The 19,651-nt window shown below is 33.7% G+C and overlaps 1 protein-coding gene across 9 annotated transcripts in view; it reads left to right on the forward strand.

Annotated features, from left to right (window-relative positions):
- NOL4 (nucleolar protein 4) overlaps positions 1–19,651 on the forward strand; it is a 397,837-nt gene that overhangs the window by 120,343 nt on the left and 257,843 nt on the right. For all 9 annotated transcript variants that reach the window (XM_017874065.1, XM_017874067.1, XM_017874066.1 and 6 more), the window contains 2 exons: positions 113–225; positions 10,439–10,571. In XM_017874065.1, coding sequence (XP_017729554.1) covers positions 113–225; positions 10,439–10,571 — 246 coding nt within the window. The remainder of the gene's footprint in view (positions 1–112; positions 226–10,438; positions 10,572–19,651) is intronic.

The following is a 19,651-nucleotide window of genomic DNA, read 5'->3' on the forward strand; positions in this document are numbered from 1 at the left end:
TAAGACACTTGGTATCTAAAATCCTATTTCAATTTGGAGAAATAGATCATTTTCAAATTACAGGTAGAATGCAGTGTCACTTTCATTACCCATTAAAAATGTTTTATTACAGATAACGGAAAACCTCCCACTTTGGTGACCAGCATGATTGACTACAACATGCCAATTACCATGGCCTACATGAAGCACATGAAACTGCAGCTGCTAAACTCACAGCAAGATGAGGTAAAATAAAAACATCTACATTTACATCACTTACAAATTGGAACGAAGCTTGATAACCACGACTATCATATTAAGCATGATGGCATTTTGAAGATAGTAGTTTATTTTTTAATGAATGAATCTTACCACGGTTGCACAGATGGAGAAAGCGAGCAGAAACTCCTAGTCCACAATGCAGAGCCCCTGTCTTAACACCTCTGTCTTAGTGTTGTGTGGGAATTTGTTTGTTCCCAAGAAAGCTACATTTTCCTTAGTAGACCATAATTGAGCTGGCCTTGGTAAAGTGCTACAAAGTTCAGAGCGGGTAAGTTCACAACAAAATATCTGAAATAATTGAGATTCTAAGGAAATTTAAGTAGTAAGGCTATTTTGCATGGCAATCAGAAAAGTAGATTTAATGGGTATTTCAAGTATTATCGTTTCTCCACCATTCAAACCTTATGTAAATTTTAAAGTGATTTTTTAGTTAACTGCTATTCTATATGTTATTTATTTACTTCTGTGCATTTCCTAGAGACAATCTGTGGTCATTCTTAATTAGAAGTGTTTTGATGTTTTCAGTTATCCTATTTAAATTGTATGGTGAAAATTTAGCAACATGCTGCATGTATAGACACTAAAAACATATTTCTTAAATACTCTGTAGGATTCTAGTTAGCTAGCCATTTCGGTTGAAGCTATGTCAAAGCAGGGACTAAGTTATATATGTATGGCTTATATTCTCCAAAATAAAGAACAATAGCAGATATACAGTAGGTGCTTAGTACATCCTTGTTGGCTAGTTAATACTCAATAGATGCATTTGGGTTATTTGTATTAGGAACAGGTCCAGGTCCTCAGGCTAATAAATTATCTCCTTGAAATTTCTCTAAAACAGGAAATGAGGTTAAATGTTTATTTGTCAAACACAGAATTATTTGCTAAGCTATGATTGCATTCTTTTAAAATTACTTTGTTGAACTTACTTTATTCATAAAACTCAAATCAAGTTTTTAGTTTTCCTCTGTATTTAAGCAGGTTTAACCTGAAAGCTCTATTTATAAAATTGTTTGATCTCAATAGACATTACTCAGGCTATGCTCCTTACAAACATTCATATTAGTGCAGTGGCAATATTGGAATTTATATTGCCCCATGGCTACATATAAATAATTGAATAAATAGTAATAAAATCATTGGGTTAAAGACATCAATGACAATTAAGAAAATACTAATGTCCTTCCATCCCTGAGAACGATTAAAAAAACTATCTTCACAATTCATTATATAGTTGAAAAAAATTTTTAAATGTCTCATTAACTAGTTAGAGCTGTCAGATTATTTGTAGGAAGCTCATTTAGATGTTGATATGTTTATTTCTAGGCCAAAATGTAAGATGATTCACTTTCTGCCAACAATGCGCCCACATATGCTGATCCCTTCTGGCTTCTAAAAAATCATAAGTATTTTACACAAAAGAAATAGATCCTTTAAAATTTATAACTGGATTAGAAAAATAACTCTTATCCTTATATTTTGAAAATACTAAATTGGATGTCACGCTGCCTTAAAATATTTAGATAAATGACTAATTAGATTATTTGCAAAATTTTTAGAACCTTGTGTTTATTGAAAGATGAAAAAGAGGTTAAGTAAAGGAAATCACATTAAAATGGAATTTAAGTGAAATATTCCTGTCTGACAAATTATATTTAAATTTGAATAAGCATTAATCCAGTAAGTTCAACCAATATTTATTCAGTACTTTCTATGTATTTGACCCTCCTGAAGAAAAACAGTGAATAAATTGAGAAAAATCTTTGTCTTTTGTGGAGGTAAATAGATAATAAAGAAAATAATGGCCATAGGTAAATAAGAAGATGCCAAATGCTATTAAGAGAAATAAAGAAGGCCAGACATGGGACTCCCTGTAGAACTAGGGAATCACAAGTTTAAAAGGCTTTATTAAAATGTGTTATTTGAGTAGAAGTGAAGGAAATGTGTGCATGTAGCAGAGGGATACAGTGAAAAGTTCCTGAGGCAGGTGCATATCTAGTAGCTGTAGGAACAGCAAGACAGTCAACATGGTTGGAACAGAATGCTCAAGGAAGAGGAAAATAAGAGAGGAGTTTAAAGAGATAGTGGAAAGAGATATATAGAGTCTTACATTTTAAGAACTTTTAAATTTTACTCCGAGTAATATGGGGAGCCATTAGAAGGTTTTGAGCAGAGAAGTCATGTGATCTGATCCATATTTTAACTTAATCATGTGGGCTGAGAATAGACTGAAGAGGAAGAAAAAAAAAAAAAACTGGATGCACAGACACCAGTAGAAGGTTATTATAGAAATCAGTGTGGGTAAGGAGTTAACAAAGCTCTATTCCTTCCTGCATGAGAAATTGGCCTTTGAAAACTTTTGGAGTTTGCTGTCCCACAAAACTGCTAACATTGAAATGATAACTGTGTTACTAGGCAACATTGCTGTGGCAAAAAATGATTCCAATTGTTAAACTGTATCAGAAGACTAGAAATATCTGGTGAGAATCTTTAGATTTCCTTGAGTTGAATAATTTTTGTAATTGACATGTCCTTTGTGGGGACCTTAAGGTATTAACTGTGGTGTGATAAGATATTTTGTCTCTTTTGGGGCATGGGGCTTCTCTGCCAAGTTTCCAACCTACCCAGTATGATTACTGTTTTCTTGTACCTGAGCTATATCACAGGAAGAGCTAAAGAAAATATGTCTAATTAACTATGTGAATTGCTACATGACCCCTTCAAGGGTTTCCATGGAAGTGAAACACCTGATGCTGCCCTGCTGTCAAGAGTTTCCTTTGCTACATGCTTCTAGAAGAAGCTGATGCCAAGGGTTTTCAATGGTCATCTTATGAGTATATATTTTAGTTGTATTTAACAAAAGCTTCTGAAGAATGTTTCGGGAAAGAGGATAATAGTGGCTTGGATCAAAGACATAGTGGTTTAGGTAGTGAAAAGAGGTGAAATTATGAATAGATTTTAAGTTTTGCTGACAGATTCGATGAGAAGTGTGAAAGTCAAGAGTGGTAATGTCTCAGTAATCTGAGCAAGTAGGGTAGGATTGGTATTAACTAGTATAAGAAAAATTGGGGGTAGACAACATTTGAGGTATGATATTGGAAGTTCAATTGTGAGCTCTTCATTAGAAATTCAAGTGGATTTAAGAGGTTTATTAGAGATTCAAGTAGATTTGTCAATTAGACAGTTGACATGTGTGATTAAGAGCAAAGAATTAAGCTAGACATAAGGCCAAGCATCATCCGTTGGCAGATAGTGTGTGAAGCCATGTGCCTGAAGGTACTACCAAGGTAGTGAGTGTAGATTGAACAAACAAAGCCCAATAACGTTGATTTGGGAAATTCCAATGTTATAACATCTGGCAGATGAGGAGGAATCAACAGGGGATACTGAGAAAGAGCACCCAGGGTATTAGGAAAAGCAGGAGAGTTTGTGAACTAGAATAAAACTGGAAAAAAGGTTTTTCAGTATGTCTACGGTAATGTATTATGTCAAAGCAAGTGAAAAGTCAATTATACTGAAGTCTGAAAATTAAATTTGTATTTAGCCTGGTGGAAGTCAATGGTGTTCTTGACAAGAGCAGTTTTTATGGGGTGCTCAGGATGACAGCAGCAAAGTCATTGAAGAGTTTGCTATGAAGGGGAGCAGGGGAAAGAGGTAGGAGCTAGAGGGAGCATGGGAACAGGAGTTTTTTATTATATTTTTTTATAAAATCAGAGAAATTATAGCATATTTACATGTTGACGGGATTCATGTAGCAGAGGAAAATAGTGATTTAGGAAAGAGGAAGGAGAATTGATAAAGCATTGTCCTTGGCATTAATAGGTAGGATTTCTTGTACAAAATTGGAAAAGTTGGCTTTAGAATGGAGCACAGACAGGAGGGATCAGATAGAGGTAGGCGAATGGAAATAGTTGTGGAGATTATGGAATTGTTCTTCTATTTGCTCCTAATTCATCAGTTAACAAAAAAAAAAAAAAAAAAAGCAAGAGTGAGGGTGTTTGAGAAGGTGTTGAAAGTTTGAGGAGAGAATGTGAAAAGTAGACAGTGAGGAGTGAATTAACCAGGAAAATGGACCTCTCTTTGAGTTTCAAGTGAGGTCATTTAAATAATTGTTCATCTCTATATCTAGCTATACAGGGGCATGGGTAGAACAGAATAAGGCAAAAAACAGAATTACTCATATTTTGGGTCTTGTCAAAATAATAGAAGTGGTATAGGAGGGTATGATTAAAATGACAAGCCTTGGAATTCTAGCCACATAAGAAGATGAGTGAGGTCATGAGAGAGGGGGGCCGAGAGCAGGGAGGTCAGTGCCAAAGGGTTAGAGGGTTAGAATCAAGGGGTGATAAATATCAGTGGGATAGAAATTTCATCAGAATACTAGGATACATGCAATACTAGAGCAAGTGAAATGGAAAATTTGAGATGTTGTAGAGAATGGGATGTTTGAAATCAAAATTTTGGAGGATGTGCAGTTGCTGGTAATGAAATGCATACAACATGATTATGAGAGCAAAATGACTGAAGAAAGGTAGAGGACAAGATCATTAGGGAAGAGTTCATGGAAGTGACAGGTCAGGATGTTTCCAGAGATACTGAAATAACCAGGGACCGAAGCATGTGTAGTTGTTGTCTTTTTTTTTTTTTTTTTTTTTTTGAGACAAAGTCTCACTCTGTTGCCCACGCTGGAGTGCAGTGGCACGATCTCGGCTCACTGCAACCTCTGCCTCCCGGGTTCAAGTGATTCTCCTGCCTCAGCCTCCTGAGTAGCTAGGATTACAGGTGCCCACCACCATGTCAGGCTAATTTTTATATTTTTAGTAGAGATGGGGTTTCACCATGTTGGCCAGGCTGGTCTCAAACCCTTGACCTCAGGTGATCCACCTGCCTCGGCCTCCCAAAGTGCTGGGATTACAGACATGAGCCACCGCACCCAGCCTGAAATAATATTTTTAAACAGTTTGCTCAGACTGTCTTGTGAAAAATGTCAAAACATGTTCAAATGGCAAAATTCTATTAAATTACTCTTTTTATGTACCCATCAAAGAAAGAATTGATGTGGAGAGAAAAAATACACAGGAAAATTTAGGAAACTGGCCATAAATAATTTACTACTTAGAACCACTGACATGTTGTTCCACCTCCATTTTGCAGATGGGGCACCAAGGTTTTTAGCTGATAAAACTTACCCTAATGATTAAACTGGTAGAGAGAAGATTAGGTATTTGAACCTAGGTTTAAATAACTTTGGAGCCCAAAGTCTTCCTACTCTGCAACACATCCACTTAAAGTTAGTATTAACTATTTGCTTTTTTAAGCAACAAATCAATGTAAATAGAATGCTATGTTGTAGCTCAAAGGGGAAAAATTAGATGGTTTTCAGTTTTCTTTTGCTATGTACCACCCCTAAAACTTAGTTACTTAATACAACAATGATTTATTAATACCCATTATTCTATGGGTTAAGCAGTTAGCCAAGAACCTCTGGGTGATTTATTTTGTTACTCCTGGCATAAGCTAGGATCATTTACTCAGTGAAATTCAATGGTAGCTGGACCTGGCTGGATAGTCCAAGAAAACCTCACTTAAGTACCTGGCTCCTTGATGCACCTTTATGCTCCTTTACGTGACCTCTCACTCTCCCTGTGGCTGGCTTATGCTTCCTAACAGTGTGCTGGTCTCAGGGTAATCAGACTTCTTATCTGACAGCTTTATTGTGTGGCAGCTGGTTTCCAAGAGACAGGAAGTGGGAGCTCCCTGTTGTTCTGGGACTGACACAACATTACTTCTGCCACATTTCTACTGACCAAAGCAAATAACAAAATCAGCCTAGTTTCAAGGGGAGGAACGAGAAATACTGTTCCTTGATCTGAGGAGTGGCACGCATGTAAGGGGCAGTGGGGAGGGGAAGGGATCCATAGTAGCCATCTTTGGAAATTATCAACTGCATGGTCAATAACCATTAAAAAAAACTCAACCTCTTATATTAACCAAAATACAATTTTAGTGAATTAACTTGTTATTTGATGCTTACCACATTGAGAAAGATTTTACAAAATACTGTATCCAATATGAGATCATTTGACCTTCTTATGAACGATTGGTGAGGGTTTAAACTGGAATAAACTTTTTGGGGGATCATTTGATGATAATTATTACACTTTTCAAATATATTTATATTACTTGACTAGAAATTCATCCTATGGAATGTGATATATGAAGCAATTTATCTATTAAAATGTTTACTGTTTTGCTAGTAGTGAATGACTGAATATATTTTCAAGATCTCACAACAAAGGATTGTCAGATACGCACTGCCCAAGATGGTAGTCGTTAGTCGCATGTGAATGTTTAAGTTTTACTGAACATCAATTAAAATTAACTAAAACTAAAAATTCAGGTCTTAAGTCACACTAACCACATTTCAAATGATCAATAGCCACATACAACTAGTATTTACCTTATTGAATAGAGAATATTATAGAGCAATTCCATCATTGCACAATGTTTTCTTGAACAGCACTGGACTGGGCTGATAACCAGCATTAAATAGCTCATTGAACTACATGTAGCAGGACACCACCCCAAAGATGCTAATTCTAGGTCTGATATGTGGGACCTGGGGATATGAATTTTTAACAGAATCTACACTCATGCACACTGAGGTTTGAAATGATGAATTTCATAGAGATGCTGATAATGTAAGCTTTAATTTGATTTGAGCAGACGATAAGTTTTAAAAAATCAACAGAAAGAGAAGATTGGTGGGAGTGGTTTCTAAGCAGTCTTAGGGGAAACTGTAAATGTTTGATTGAATGGCACACACATTATTTGATAAACAATGGATAGGGCTACAAATTTATCTGGAGAGAAGTGACATGTTCAAAAATGAGAAGCTTAATTTGGCAATAGTTAATAGGCAGGACTGGTGTAGAGAAATTGGATGTGGATAAGTTAACTGAGAGACTATTATTACATAGTTTAGGAAAGGGAAAAATACAATTTTGAACTAATCAGGCAGGACAATAGCAGGGGAAATCAGAAGGTACATGGTAGAGACCCTTTATAGGTAATATCTGGAACTTGGAAACTAAAATGAAATATGGAGCAGATTAGTGGTCTCCATTTCAAGCAACTTTTGAAGATAGAAATAAAAGCTCAATAACAAAGCTTTTGAAAAGTAAATAAGTGCCATGTTTAAAAGGGAAAAGACTGAAAAGAAAATTATTTGTTACAGTTAAATTGTTCTAATATTAAAACATTAAGTTTCAAGGAGGCAGAATTATTATGATCTCTGGTCATGACTTTCATTATCATGAGATTTTAGTCATGTAAGAAATAAGCTCACACAGTATGATGTGGAGAGTTTTTTTCTGGTTGTCAAGCAAAATAGAATTTCATAGAGAAAAGGAATTAGATGAATGGTCTACAGATAATCATGAATAAAATACTTAATATCAGATCAGTCAAGTTTTCTGATTCCTTAATCTTAGAAGCTTTCAGTAGTTTCTTCCTAGTGTAATTGGTATTATCTCTATGTTGGTAAAAAAAGCACAAGCTTATATTTCATATACCTCTGCTAGCTTTTATTAAAAACAATAATTTAATCAATTATTAATTAGAATAGAATATACAGAATGAATACATGCACTTATTCTCATTAAAGCTTTTTGCAAATGTGTAACAATTGAATTCTAATAAGGAATGTAATTGTGAAAATGAATTATGTTTCATATGTAATAGTGGAAGAAAATATTTAAAATATTTTCAATCATTAAGCCACTTATGATGATAAATAATTTAACATGGTGTTTTTTTAATTATAAAAATACATAAGTATACATTTGGTTACATAAACATTTTAATCTCTCATCTGAATTTATTAAAATGTATGCAGGCAAAAGTGTCAGCATACATTTTAATGGTAGTAAAAAAATAATTGATTTTCCATAATATGCTGTGGCTGTTTTTACAATCATTTCATAGAACAGGGTCTGTGACCTGAATCTTTATATTTAGCTCTTCTTTAAACATAAAGACACACACACATACATATCCTCATATATATGTACATTTTACATATTTATATGCCATATAAATGATATTTTACCAGCTTACTTATAGTTAGCTTTTTATGACCTTTATAACAAATACTTATAAAGACTGTTTATGTGTTTATGTAAACACACAGCTACTTTAGTAACACATTTTGTTTGCCTTTACATTATATTGAAATGTGTTATATTTTGTTGTATATGTTCATATACTGTAATAAATGTGCATATTATATTCTGTAGAATTTATTGTATATTCCATATAGTAATATTAAACAGTTTTATTGTGCTTATCATGTACCTGACATTGTTCTAGATACTTTAAATATAGTACATTCCCTCACTCCTCATGTGACTCTGTGATATTGGCACAATTTTTATTTCTATTGTATAGATAAAGAAACTGAGGCACAGTAAGTTGAGGTAACTTGCTTAAGGTAGCATATCTAATAACTGGCAGAATATGGACCTGAATCTAGGAAATCTGGCTTCTGAGAATATCCTCTAAAATACTATGACATCACAGAAAGTATATATAGTGTATGTAATAGATATCTGTATCACCTATCAATGTGTGTATATATGTATGTATTGGTATATGATCAACACTAGTAACAAGTCCACATTGTTATAACTGATAATGTCAGTCCACATCGAAGTCTCTTATGTTTGCATATACACACAGACACAAACACACACACACTCACACACACACACACTAGAATTTAGAATTGGAGTAAACATAATGAATTGAGAGAGGGCGTGTAACTAAGAGGAGTCTATGTGGCTGATTGTCCAGAGATCTAACACAGTGGCATTTCCTTAGGGACTTAATGAAGTGCTAGTGCTACTCAGTGTGCCCAAGCATGACCCAGTCTTTGGTAAAGGAAAGACAACACAACCAAAACCACTGAGCCTGACTTAAGAATCAGAATGCCAATTTATTAGTCTACCAGGATGGTCTTGTTAGTTAATAATAGAAACTTCTTTGCTAATGCCAAGATGTCATTTATGAAACCAAGGTAATTCTTCCTATTCAAAGATGCTGTTTCCTCGAGTCTGGATGACTTCATATGACTACTGGTTCTAGTATATATTAGCAGGGAAAATGATTTAACTTCTCTATACCTCAATTTCTTCATCTATAAATTGTTTGCAAATTTGTAGCTAGTTCATAGTTGTGATGAAATATAAATAACGTGTGCAACATAAATAGCAGCACTACTACTGCTGATTATTACATTAGTGTTAAACATTCAGATCAAACATTTACAAATTAAAGTCAAAGCTAGAGATTTTGATTAAACATTTACATTTTGCACAGGTTTCCTGGGCCTTCCAGCCTGTATGAGTACACCATTTGTCCAAAAATCAGTTCTCCAAATGAAGTTTGCTTCAGTAAAAGGACCGCAATAATATATCCTAGATTTGGTTTAACATTTGGAAAGTTTTAATAAATTGGCCATTCAGCAAAGTGGCCTTTTGGTAATTCCATTTTATGAACTGACTTTTAGTAAATGTTTCATTCACAATTTTACCTAGAACTCCTTTTTGTGGTTGCCGTGCAATTTATATTTGCTTGCAAAGAAAGAAAGGGTGTACTAAGATTACCTTGCTCTCCATTACATGTGGACTTTGAAACTAATATATAAGTTTGCTATATTAGAATCTATCCTGTTTGCCAATGAAAAATTTTTTATAAGACCCTTTCTGCATTCTAAGATTTCTGCTTACAACATTTTTTGGTCATTTAGTTTTTAATCAAAACTTGTATTTCTCTTTATGTTACATTTTATGATTAACTCTTTTAGAAGGTATTTACTATAAAATCATTCTTTCTTTATTCAGGTTAACTCCTAAACTACACTGTCTCTAAATATATATTTTTACCTTTAAAATATTGGAGTACATAGGGACATATTATTTCACAAGTCTTGAAATTCCTTGAAGGGAGAAATTATTCCATTGTTTGTTATTTTAAACATCCATTAGTTTGTAACATACTTTTCTGAATTCTGTAAACATTTACTGGTTACACTTCAATTGACCTTGTAGATAAAATGGTTATTATTTAAATGTATCATATTCTTAAATGCTTGATGATATTTTAAAACTATTTTCAGGATGAAAGTTCAATAGAAAGTGATGAATTTGACATGAGTGATTCAACACGGATGTCAGCTGTGAACTCTGATCTTAGCTCCAATCTTGAAGAAAGAATGCAAAGTCCCCAGAATCTTCATGGCCAGCAAGATGGTAAGCCTTTCAGTTTGACTAAATAAGCAAAACAACCCCCCAAAAAACGAGTCAGAATGCATGGAAACAACTACCTCTTAATTCTTGTGTCAATTTTTAAAACTCTGCCTGTTTCTATGGGAACTTTTCTCTATGTATTTAGGTTATGTCATCCACTTCACTATTTTGTAATTCAAAACTTTGTTCAAAACCAAGGTGTTGGACTGATCTATAAGTAGATATTGGTTATAAAATTCAAGCTAATTCACGTTTTGCTCCTTGAACTTAAAATATGTGTTATATCAATACAGTTTGGTTTCTGTGATAATATTTTCTAGCTTTGATTTCTTGGGCTGTCATCCTTCTGACTAAATCAAGCATTTAAATGTGATCAAAAGATTAACTTGGATGTTTTTCTTTTATGTAAAAGACAAGTTTCAACTAAGAATCACTAGATATTAAAGGAAATTTTACCAGAGCAGTAGTGCTGAGTAAGACAATATTTTGCTGTGATTTTGAACTACTTTATTCAGCTGTTAAGAAAGAAAGCTCATGATCTCTTATTCCTGGGTTCGTTAAAGATTTCTGAATCAGCCTATTGTTCTTCATAGGAAGAAAGTTAGATATGTAGAGAAAGTAGATGTCATACTAACATTGTAGGCCTAATATTTTTGGAGATCTTTGAAAACTACCTTTGTAGATTTTTGTCTTTGTAAATATAAAATTATGCATACAAGTAAATTTGACTTATTTCGGTAATTGTGGACAAAAAGGGAAATTGGCCAATTATATTCAAAATTTGTTTATTGTTTCTATATTTAACAAGTTAATATGAACTTTTTGATTGAAGAATTTTGTACTTACATTTATAGATACTGAAAAAAACCTTTGCTTTCTCTGACAGTTGCTATTACAAACTGGTTGCAAAAGATTGCTATTTGTGTTCTGTTTGTGTTGGCAAGGCATAAGAAATCCCTAGTTTGAAGCATAAAAAACATCCAAGAACAGAGGGGCTTTTCTTTTTCTCATTTCAGATGAATCTTAAAAGATGGTGGTGTCCTTGTTAGCTTGAGTTATAAGAAAATGGGGAATGCATTGATTGTCAGTGACTTTAAGATTGTATCTTACTTGCTATGTGCTAAAATAGCTATTGTAGTAGAAAAGTCATTTATTTGGAAATATTATACGAATGAAGTTTTTCTGATTTAGATATAAATTTTCTCTTTTATTCTAAAACATGAGTAGGCATTCCTCAGATTTTGTATTTTTTAATGGCCATTGTATAGCACCAAGATCATAGAATAACTGAAATATTCTTCGTAATGTGTATCACTCCATTAATTTGCTTATGCATTTAACTTAGTTATCTCCTAACCATCTTAGTCCATAATTTTAAGGAATATAGATAATGTAGAGGATGTATAGAGAATGTAGAGGATGTCTCTCATCATGCAAATTAATTGTTTACTTGACTGAAATTGCAAGCTGTGGGTCTTTGACTATGGCCAGCTGCTGTGATATAAATCTGTATTGATTTTAATCAAATGCAGTGGAATAACTCCAAATATTATGTACTCTTAGGGAAAAGCACTTTCTCATGATATATTGATGAATGTTTCAAGGGTAATCACCTACCTAGTTGTTCCTTTTCTAACCTAGGCCTAACCCTTCCTTGCCTTACATATCAGATACTTTTTTCTTACATTTCTCGCTGAGTTTTCTCTTGCAATGATCCCTCCTCTTTCTCCTGCATTAGAGGTTTTCCTCACTCTGCTGGATTATTAGAATCTACGTACAAACATAGTTTGATAAATATCTTCTTTAAAATGCCTTCATTGATTTTGTCTTTTTCCGTTTGTGCTGCTATAACCAAATACCTGAGACTGGATCATTTATAAATAACAGAAATTTATCTCTTAGAGTTCTGGAGTCCAAGATCTAGGTGCTAGTAGATTCAGTGTCTGGAAGAGCTTGTTCTCCCATGATAGTGCATTTTTGCTGAATCCTCCCAAGGGAAGGAACACCATATCCTCTCATGCTGGCAGGATCCAAAGAGGGGTAAACTCCTCTGTCAAGCCCTTTTATTTTATTTTATTATTTTATTTTTGAGATGGAGTCTTGCTCTGTTGCCCAGACTGGAGTGCAGTGGTGTGATCTTGGCTCACTGCAACCTCTGTCTCTTGGGTTCAAGCAATTCTCTTGCCTCCGCCTCCCGAGTAGCGGGGACAACAGGCACACACCACCATGCCCAGCTAATTTTTTTTTTTTTTTTTTTTTTGTATTTTTAGTAGAGATGGGGTTTCACCATGTTGGCCAGGCTGGTTTTGAACTCCTGACCTCAAGAGATCTGCCTGTCTCGGCCTCCCAAAGTGCTGGGATTACAGGCATGAGCCACTGTGGCTGGCCTCTCAAGCCCTTTTGTAAGGGCACCTAATCCTATTCATGAGATGAGACTGACACATCCTAAAGGCCATACCTCTTAATACTGCTATGTTGGGGATTAAGTTTCAACATCAATTTTGGATGGGACAGAAACATTTAACCGTATCATATCCCATTGCACCTCTTCATTCATTGCCCTATTTCTCTGCACCACCCCTGCAAAAGACTTTATAGTGAAACTCTGTAAAAGTTGTCCCATTATTTCCACTCTACCCTTTTTGGCTCATCTCAAGTAGGGTTTCATCCTTGCCACCGACTTCACTTGTTCTTGTGAACATCACCAGCAGGCTTCTTCTTGCTTAATTCATTGGTCAACCCTTAGTCCTCATCTCCTTCAACACTAATATTTAAGGACAACGCTCCCTTTTTTTTTTTTTTTTTTTTTTTTGTCTGGTGCGATTTCTGTGTCATTCATCTCTGTGGGCTCCTTTTCCATGTTCTATTCCATAGATGCCAGAGTGCAGGCTTCAACTCTCTCTTCCTTATTCTCACTCCCTAGGACACCACATCTAATCATGTCGCTTTCCACACCATCTGTACCTAGATGAATCCCAAATTTATTTCTCCAAGCCCTGACATCTTTCCTGAGGTCAGGAATATCTCCCCTTACCTATTTTCTAATTGTTAACATTCTTCAGAGGACTTATCACTGTATGAAACTGCATTGTTTTTCTCACTTATTAGCTGTTTCTCTTCTAGAATGAAAATACCATATTAATTAATGAGTCTTCACTTGCTTACAGTTTTCCTTTGATTGACTTCATTTGAGATAGTTCTTATATGCTATATCATTTAAATGATTAAAATATAACTTTTCAGAATGATTGTATTTTGTAACATAAGTTTTACATATTTATCTTCTTTTCTTTTGTCCTTCCTTCTGACAATGGTACTCTCCTAGGTAATCCATATTGACAACCTTCTGTAAAATTTCTTTTTTTCCTGTTTACAAATACACAACTATATACGTACTCAGAAAATTTTGTCATCAAAAACCTAGAATTATGTCATTTATGCTCTTCTGTATCTTGATTTATTTGTCTAACATTACCTTTCTTTTAGAGCCTCCTATATTAGGGGTGAGTGTGTGTGTTTTTGTGTGTGTGCGTATCACAGTGAGAAAAAAAAAAAAAGGCACGGGACCTACTTCATATAACACATAATTTTAAGGAATATATTTCAAATTCAGTGTTGCCACTATTGACACACAACTCTTTGTTGGAGAGGGATGTCCTCTGCATTACATAATGTTTAGCAGATTCCTGGCCTCTACCTGCTGCATGTTCGTAGTTCCCCTTCTCCCAACTGTGACAAAAAAAATGTCTTCCAATGTTACAAATGTCCCTTGTGGGACAAAATTACCCTAAGTTGAAAACAAATGGTATAGGTAGAGAATAAGGGTCTGTGCAAGAATCCAGTATGATGGGGATTGAGGAGACACAGTGGAGAGATGTTGAGAAGTAGGGGCTGAAGAAAAGTCTAGGAATCAGTGCCTAGTTGACTTTCTGCAATCTCAGAATAGTTCTTTAGTTACACTGTACAAAATGATAGTCACTCTTCACATTGTGGCTATTGAGTACTTGAAATATGGCTAGTGTGACTGAGAAGCTATTGTAATTTAATTTTAATAGCTACACGTGGCTGGTGGCTACTGTGTCAGACAGTGTAGATATAGATCATTATTTTATTTTGACTGGCAGTTAAACTCCGTTCTCTGCAGCCATTTGTTGAATGTGTCTGAAATCTGGAAAAATTATAGGAGAAATTCCTATTTTAACAGTTGACTGAAATCCCTGTTTAATATTTTGAAAATCTAAACAATACAAATTTTTTTAAGTTAAATTAAAAATGTTGCTTTTTCTTAACATTAAGTGATTAACTTAAGATTTTATTTAGAGAAATTGAAGTAGGACATTATGATTTTATGAATCCTTTCTAATAATTATAACAGGTAGGCATAAAATGTCCTTATTGGGCACCATATAAAATGAATAGTAAAATAAGTTATTTTTTTCATAATTTTATTTCACTATGGTTGTAGAAAATTTGAAAGGTATTCATTAAAACAAAGGGAAAAGAAGACTATCCAATGTGCATTGTTTTGGAAATATGTATCTGTATATAGAGATATATATACACTCAGAAAAGGAGAAAAGAAGAAAATATTTTCATCAGGCTAGACAACTAGATAAAGGTCAAGAAGACACAAACCCGAATGAAGAATTTGTAATGAGGAGAATGCTCCAGGATTAATGTATAGTATTCTGCTTCTTTTGCCTTTTTTAGGTTTATAATATTTCCCTAACTCAATAAAAACATAAAGGCAAAAAATGCATAGAAACTGAATCTTTGCATAAACAGTATTTGCCCTCATTTTGGTTTTGAGGAAGCTATGTTGAGCTATTTAAATTTTTTTTTACAGACTTAAAAGAATGTTTTTAAGTTAAAATCATTTAAAGGTTATGTATACATCTGCTTTACTCATGAATGCATGAGTAAAAGCACAACACCTTGAAGGTGTTGTGGAATATAAGGAGCTTATTATGAAGGAAGCTTTGCTATGCAATGGCTGCGGTTCACAGAATTTCAAAAAACATCTCGAGGCCTAACAGCTAAAGGCATCCTTCAAATATTCAGCAAATTGTAAGCGTTCTTGTTCTGCCATCCATTTAAATGGATTAGAAACAGAAATTTTGTCACTTGAGCTTCTGTGTTTGAATCTCAGGTCCTAGACATTTATGGCAGCATGGATTAGCTCAAAAAATTATTCCCTTTCCTAAATCAATTACTTAGTTTATTATGAATTTGTACCTTCTATAACGACCGATGTTCATTCCTTGTCTGTGGTTAGTTTTGAAAAGATATGTGGCAAAAGAAAAGTGTCAGATTTAGAAACAGACTTAAAGTTTCAGTTCAAAATAAATGTTTCTCTTCATTTTATAGAAGAATACTTTTCTAAGAACCATTTTAATCACTTTTCTGAGTTAACACTTTAATATAAACTATTGATATTTTGTAAGGGAGTAATTGTTCTTTTTTTAAGCGCAAATAATTAGAAAGATTATTAGATATTACCAATATATTTATGTATTTTCAATTGCAACAATTTATATATATATATATTTGCATTTTGAAAAGATAATAGGAATACAAAGGAATGTTGAAGCATACCCTTAAATTCTCTGTATGTCAGCTTAATCAGCTATAAAAGTAAGGGATTACAGTTTTAAAACTATGCATTTCTTTTAGACCTCATTTTCTATGATATTGGTCATAACATCGCAGAATAAATTGCTTTTGGGAGAGCATGGTCAATATCCCTTGATTATCATATGTCACTTGACTCAGTGGAGTAACAGACCTTTTTTAACACAGTTTTTTTTTTTTTTTCTGCAGTGTTTAGTACTTCATTGTTGAATCAATGAATTGTTTATATATTGAAGTGTTTAACAAGCAGTGTAAGCAATGTCTGTATGCCAATCAAAGGGATGTGGTAATGTCTAGATACAATAAAGAGGGAGAAGGACTTGGAAATTAAGAGGCTCTCTCTCTCTCTCTCTCTCTCTCTCTCCCTCCCTCCCTCCCTCCCTCAGATAATATCACCTTCACCCAGGCTGGAGTGCAGTGACACAATCACAGCTCACTGTGTGCATGGCTGGCTAATTCTTAAATTGTTTTTGTAGAGATGGGGTATTGCTATGTTGCTCAGGCTTGTCTCAAACTCTTGGGCTCAAGTGATCCTCCCACCTCATCCTCCTAAAGTGTTGGGACTACCAGCGTGAGCCACATTGCCTGGCCAACAGTTCTGTTAAAGGGCTAGTTCATCAATACTTACTTCTACTTCTACTAATGACAGATTTAAATTATATAATATATATATATATATATATATATATATATATATATATATATTATATTCAAGGGAAATTTATTCAAAGATATACTTGATAATTCTATTAGTATTTAGAAATAAATAGTTTATTTGCCAGAATTGGAGAAAATCTCCTTTTCTCGTATTATTTATATTATAAAAATGTTTTGATATGCTTCAATTGATCAGCCTGTGTTTGCTAAGCAGGAAAAAAATTGAATTGAAATTTAGGGCTAAATTGCATACAAATATTAAAGTATAGCATAAACATATATGTGTATATGTATATACACATTTACGTATCTTACACATTGTGGTTAATTATACTAAACTTTGAAGACCTTTAGGTCTTACTTCACTCTTAAGAATAGGTAATTAGTTTCAAATTAAATAATAATTAAAATTATTATGTGAAATAATGTTATAAATATATTTAGGTAAATTAAAGGAAAGGCTAACATTCTGCATTCTAATGATTTGAATTGCTTGCCTTTGAATAAAGTCACATTTTCTATAAAAACATTGTGGTTCTCAGGGTCAAAATATTAGAAGACAGTTTCCAAACCTTAGAAAATTATCTTGGATATCTTTCTTTGAATATCTTTGGGCAAAAATTGAATCTTACTGATGTCTACTTAGTCCCTCAAGGGCTAGACTATAGAAAATGACAAGAACGAATATCCACCTCTAAAATCTAGAGTTAGACTCCTCCTGCCTTCAGGGTTGTGTGGATATTTTGCAAGACAACATACTAATCTAGGGCAATATTCCCAAATGATGGAATCTTTTTAAAAATGTATGTATGTATTTATTTATTTTTAGACAGAGTCATGCTGTGTCACCTGGGCTGGAGTGTAGTGGCATGATCTCAGCTCACTGCAACCTCCGCCTCCCGGGTTCAAGCAATTCTCCTGCCTCAGCCTCCCTAGAATGCTGAATTCTAAAGTTGTACTATTAAAAAATCCATTTAAAATATTTCTATATTAAATATTTTCCCATGGTCCTTTGAGACTTTTGGATTCCATAGTAAAATCTTTGTCTCCCACTAAGACACACATGATATATTAATAGAATTCACCAAAATAGTTAAGCATATTCAGAGGCTAGGTAGCCAAAAAAAAAAAAAAAAAAAAAAGGCAAATGTACTATTCAGAGATAGAATTCTAAAAGGTAACTCACTTGGATCCTTGGGTATACTTAGGACAAGGGTAAATGGTGTGAGGTCCAATATTTCATTATTCACTCAACTAATACATATTAAATTCTAGCATAAGTTGGACAATGGATTTACAAGCATGAACATTGCATATTAGATTGAACCATATGAAATTGCCACACTTCCTTGATTTGAACTAATGGTTCAAGCTCTAAAATAGCTTAAACTAGAATATGAAAGATATGGAAACAAAGTGTTTTTGAAATTGAGATGCATTTCTGTTTCAGATAGCAATGATGCTCACATATGTACATTGTGTATATCTTGACTTGTACACTCGTAAATTATCACAGTCCTCTTTTCAGTGGAAACATAGAAGGGAGTAAGTGAACAAAAATAGCAATCTGATTGTGAGATAAATAAGTACATAAACAGATACGATTGTTGGAGTTTCACTTTTTCTAATATCCTAATTCAGATTATGTGCTAAACTAGCCTCCTGAAACTCTGACATTGGGAATTTATTTTAAAAATACCAATTCATGGGACCCATCTCAGATGGGATGACTAAGACAATTGTGTGGGATATAAGTATGGGAACCAATTTTCCACACTATGCTTGTGAAGATATTCTTTACTATTCTACCCAACTGTTCTGGAGTGTCAAAATGGCAGTAGGTCTAAAGGGGATTAAGTCACATTGGTGCACTTCATGCTCAAATGTTGTTACCAATAACTTCTGAGTTACTTTTTGAGTGAGGAATAGCATGTAAGTTCATTCCTAGTATAAGTATGTGTTTGTATGTGTTTCAAGTTGCTCTGTTTTCTTAGTTATGACAATTGCCACATATGACAGTTCCTTTATAACTTTTGAAAATACTCCTATTCTACTCTAAGAAATTTTAGTCTGTTTTCAAACTTATGTATATGAACATTGCACACACTGGACTTTAGAACACACACACAAACACACATGAAATACTCTTTTGCAATGCATTTTTTACTGCCCAGTTTATATGTGAATGAAGTTTTAGTGAAAATATGCTTGTGGCTAAAATTGCATTTAATTTGGCTGAATAAGATAGTTTTATGTAATTATTAAAGCATATAAACCAGCAGTAAAAGCAAGAACTATGTACTGTTTACCATTTAATTTCAATGGAAAATCTAATAAAACATGGTTTTAATAAAAGTGTTGTAAAACATTATACTGAATAGGAAATTAAATTCAGTGGTTAACTTTTTTTTTGTGATGGTGAATTTTAATCAGAAAAGCTATTAAAATGTTTTTCAGGCTGAACACCAGATTCCCTGGAGAGATTATGTTGTCTTGTGTAAGTCATTTTCTTTCTTGTGCAGGTTTGTTTTCTTTCAGTGTTTACAATTGCTTAGGAAACTTGGGATAGAGCAAAAATTGTTAAAAGGATGTTGATTCTTTTACACAAATGTAATAAGCTATTTGACTTCAAAATTGAATTCATTCCTAATGGTGTTTTCGCTCTCACTTTTTAATTTGCATACACTTCTGGACTTAAAATACCTAAAAATGATCCAGTGCTGCTGTTTTTTCTTAACTCCAGTTGTTTTAATGCCTTATTAAAAATAATTCACATGATGAATTTGTTTAAATAT

The sequence above is a fragment of the Rhinopithecus bieti genome, unplaced genomic scaffold (assembly GCF_001698545.2).
Source record: "Rhinopithecus bieti isolate Rb0 unplaced genomic scaffold, ASM169854v2 scaffold_5260, whole genome shotgun sequence".
Lineage (NCBI taxonomy): Eukaryota > Metazoa > Chordata > Mammalia > Primates > Cercopithecidae > Rhinopithecus > Rhinopithecus bieti.